Consider the following 4,253-nt stretch of genomic DNA (forward strand, 5'->3'; position numbering starts at 1 on the left):
GTAAGTTCCATCTTTCCTTAAGGGCTCCAGAGATACTGGCATGGAGCAGAACTTCAGCTACATCTTCAAACCTGTCCTCTGTGGATTCTTTTTAGTTTTCTCATTTATTAGTATTTTATTTATTTTTAGAGGATGGAGAGGGCCATTTCGATCAGAACAAGCCCAATAATTATCCCATCTCTAACAATGGCCAAAGGCAGGGATGAATGTGAGAATAATGCCAGCACAGAGTGATACAACCTTCCAGCAATACATGGCCTAGGGATTTCCTGTGATAGAATCTGTGTCACTGTGTTTAGTAGCTCTTGACAGACTTTCTTCCATCAACTTCTCTAATAGTTTTTTAAACGCATTTATACTTTTGGCCTTTGCAACAGCCTGTGACAATGACTTGGGTGTTAAAGTTAAAAAAGAATTCCCTCTTTTTTTTTTTATCTTATGAGAAACAGGGAATAGTCAATCTTTATTCACTTTTTCTGGGTCACTCAAGAATTTACTATTTTCTGTCATAGCTCTTCCATCTTTCCTTTTCCAAGACAGAGTCCTACCCTTTTTAATCTTTCCTCATATATAAACCACTTGATATCTTAAATCGTTCTTGGTGTCTTTTCTACATGTTTTTTAGCCCTACTATATTCTTTTTGAACAGATCCAGATTTTTCACTTCTGCTTTAATACCTTGACTACAAATTTTATTTTTGAAACTTATCAGTCTAAAAAGTTCTAGAACCTGAATAATAATTAAAATGTAGCTGCTAGACTATAATATAAATAGGCCTAGGAGATATGTATATAAAGATGCTTGCAAAATTTATGCATCAAAGTGTTTGGACTTCCTTCCTTCAGCTCCTGCTCCAGAGATCCCTGCAAGAGGAGGGATAATGGGGAGAGGAAGAGACTGCAGGTGGGTGGGTAACTGATTCCATCAAAATAGAAGCTAAACTGACATCTTATTGTATGAGTCCAAACAGAAGAAACAACAATTTTAAAAGTTCTGAAGTGTGTGGAGGTGAGGAGATTAGTCTTAGTACACAACTATTTGTCTGGAATACCATCTAAAAAAAAGTACTTAAAATGCCATAGGACATACTATTTTACACTGCCTTAATCTGACCTTGGAAGAAAAAACCCTACTATAGGAAGGAGTAGCAAAATGCACTGAAATACTAGATTTATTACTCAGATCACATCTTGCTTTCCCTCAGTATCTCTGCTTCCAAAACACTGCCAGATGGTGTAAGACACATACAGCAGTAACTTTTAGGAAATGCCTCCTGCTGTCTGTAGTAATAATCAGTTAACATGTTTTTCCCAATGGTGAATATATGGAATACATTGTTATGGTCAAATTTACGCAGGTTTTCTCTTTTTTGATCTCCAGTCCCTCTCTACTCTTGTCTCATTACTGTGGATAAATGATAGTTGACTTAACTGACTTTCAAAGACAGATGATTTTTTCTCCCCAATAGCATGACACCACAGTTGGGGCCCTCCAGATTGCTCTCAATATTTTCAATGGGAAACTGCCACCATATGCTGCCTGCCAGTTCTTTGAACTCTACCAAGAAAGCACTGGGCAAGTATCTTCTTATCTATACAAGAATGAGGAATGTTTAGAATTTACTCCTCCCTTCCAAAATTAATTTTCCTGTCAAATATTGGGAGGAGATACAATTTTGTTTTAAAATTATGCTTCACTGAGAAGTCCATAGGCACAAATTTATATTAAAACTAGGAGAAATTATGTTTGCTGGATGTGCATGTATCTGTGTGCTTTGAAAGACAGGAAGAAGAGGAAACCAAGCCATACCAGATGGAAGTAATGGTAAAATAAATTTTTCTGATTCTTCAAATGATAGCAAGAACATTTCCAAGGGAGCTCATAAATCTCAAAGTAAACCAGTTGGCTTAGAAGTACCTGGTGCTGTTGCCATTCAAGAAGCCTTCAGAAGGACCTTTTCAAATGACTGGTGATCTGACCAGTAATATAACCAGCTTTGGTTTGGGCTTTGCAGATGTCTTTCACAAAGCCTCCATTCCTGAAGAACAGTTTCTAGGGGAGGATGTTAGAGCCTATCTCCAACATTCTGTCTCTAAATAGGAAACCTTCTATTTAAGAACCTTTTTTAAAAGACTTTGCAATGTTGTTAATCAGGCAATATAGCATCGAAATGTATTATCGGAATGACACTTCAAAGGATCCTTACCTCCTCACTCTGCCAGGATGCACCTCTTCTTGTCCACTTGAGAAGTTTGCTGAATTAGTTTCTCCTGTGATTACAGAAGATTGGTCAAAAGAATGTGGGAAGAAAGACAAAATGAAAGGTAGTGTAAGAGTTCTGCATTTTCCACACAAGATATGGAGGCAGAAATTGTATCGATGTCTCCAAACTTTGTACCTTTCACATAATCAATAGATTTCCCTTTAACAAGATTTACTATGGATGAGGAAAGAAATTAAATTTCTCTGAAAACAAGTGTGGGTGTGGGTGCTAGGCAAAGGTCTTGTGTATCTTGGATTTATCAGACCTTCTGTAGATGCAAAGTAAAAATAGTTTGCAAATCCATGGCAAGATTGGTGCATCTGTATTTCTGGTGCATGTACTATGTATGGGATACCTTGACCTTGACTATACAGAGTGCAGCTCATCTATGCAAATATAGTGGCTATGTGCCTTGGACTACCAACAGCTGAGATCTGATAACCTCTTCCTGCCTGAATATTATTTCCAGGAGGGATGAGAAGAGCAAGGCAATGCATGTTACTTTCCAATAGTCTGGTATTTCCCCCTCTCTGCATATGTCCACTGTTTTGCTGATCCCTGATGAAACTCTTTGTTTGCATTAACTATTCATAGTCTCTCTTGCCCTGTGAAAACCAAGAAGTAAGATTTATGCATGCACAGGAAGTTAACAGTGCATTTCCAGGACTGAAGTATATGGTCTTACATTCCATATATCAGTAAATGTGACCTTGCAGAAATATGAACAAAATGTACCTATACTTCCATTGTACAGATTTGTAATTATGCTGTTATCTCTGCATCTAAAATGATATATATATATGTCTTTTGTTAACTTCTTTTTCCTTTATTGCTTGTTCTTCACAGATATTTTTATTGGATTTAAAGTTGCTGTTGGCTTGTTGTCATTTTTCAACCTTGTACTGCTCTACCTCCTTTATCATTATGGACACTGCAGGTGCAGAAAAAATTACCAGGATGTTTAAAGGGAAGGTAAATAAATGAAAGAGAGATCAGCTAAACATTGAGCAATAACTGAAGTTGCTGATATCCATCAGTTTGTTCTGGTCAAATGAATCTCCAAAGTATATTCAATAAATTTGAAGAGCTGAAGTATCTGTGGCCTAGCTCCTAAAATTCAAAATATCTGCAGCAAGAAATACTGTAAAAATACATTATTGTTAAGAACTACTCCAATTTATAGTTTGCTACCACTATCAATCAATCTTACATCAACCAGTGGGGTAAAGGGATGCTATTGCCTATGCTTTTTTTTTTTTTATATTGCCTATTACCATTTAGCCCTCCACTGCTCCATGAGTCTTTCTTCAAAACAGCAGTCTGTAATCTTTTCCTTATTTCTTATAAATGGCTGTTGTTAATGCACAGGAAAATATTCTCAGTGAGCAGAAGCTGCAATTACTGTATGAAAAAGATTCATACCAGCACTTGGACACACTGTTTCTGAATTTATTCATGCAAATCTATGCATGAGTTTTGACCTTGGCCTTCAGCTAATAGAAGCCTTCAGCCAGATTTTTAAAGGAGTTACACTACCACAGCTATCACTGAAATGAGTAGAAACTGGGAGAATCTCTGTCACATATCCAGGCATCAAGAATGCAGCTTAGTGCATTGGTCAGTGTACACAACTTCAGTAAAATGGATAAGCAAATATATTAAAATCTATTTTCTGGTGCTACATTGCTTTCCTATTTTTCTAAGCTCCCAGTCATGAATGACCCTTTGCCCTGCCTCTTTTCTACAATGCATCTCTTCTCTGTCCTGCTTCAGGTCCCTTCTATAATTGTATTTCTTTGAGCCACTCTTACAATAATTCCTCAAGCTATCATTCTCTACATTACACTTAATTATAATTTACAATAACTCCTTTAACTCCTTGCTCTATTCAAAATCCTGTGTGTTAGCAAGATATGTGCTGAAAGTAAGAAAAGAGTGATTCTGGTTTTTTGCATGTTGACCTGTTCTGTGCAATTTATTTTGTTTAGA

General features: G+C 36.7%; 1 protein-coding gene across 1 annotated transcript in view; it reads left to right on the forward strand.

Moving 5' to 3' along the window:
* Nucleotides 1-3,229, forward strand: part of LOC103809722 (prostatic acid phosphatase-like) — an 18,351-nt gene extending 15,122 nt beyond the window's left edge. The window contains exons 9-11 of the mRNA XM_009082579.1: nucleotides 1,470-1,576; nucleotides 2,156-2,325; nucleotides 3,111-3,229. Coding sequence (XP_009080827.1) covers nucleotides 1,470-1,576; nucleotides 2,156-2,325; nucleotides 3,111-3,229 — 396 coding nt within the window. The remainder of the gene's footprint in view (nucleotides 1-1,469; nucleotides 1,577-2,155; nucleotides 2,326-3,110) is intronic.
* Nucleotides 3,230-4,253: the final 1,024 nt, after the last annotated feature.

The sequence above is a fragment of the Acanthisitta chloris genome, unplaced genomic scaffold (genome assembly GCF_000695815.1).
Source record: "Acanthisitta chloris isolate BGI_N310 unplaced genomic scaffold, ASM69581v1 scaffold20199, whole genome shotgun sequence".
Classification (NCBI taxonomy): Eukaryota; Metazoa; Chordata; class Aves; order Passeriformes; family Acanthisittidae; genus Acanthisitta; species Acanthisitta chloris.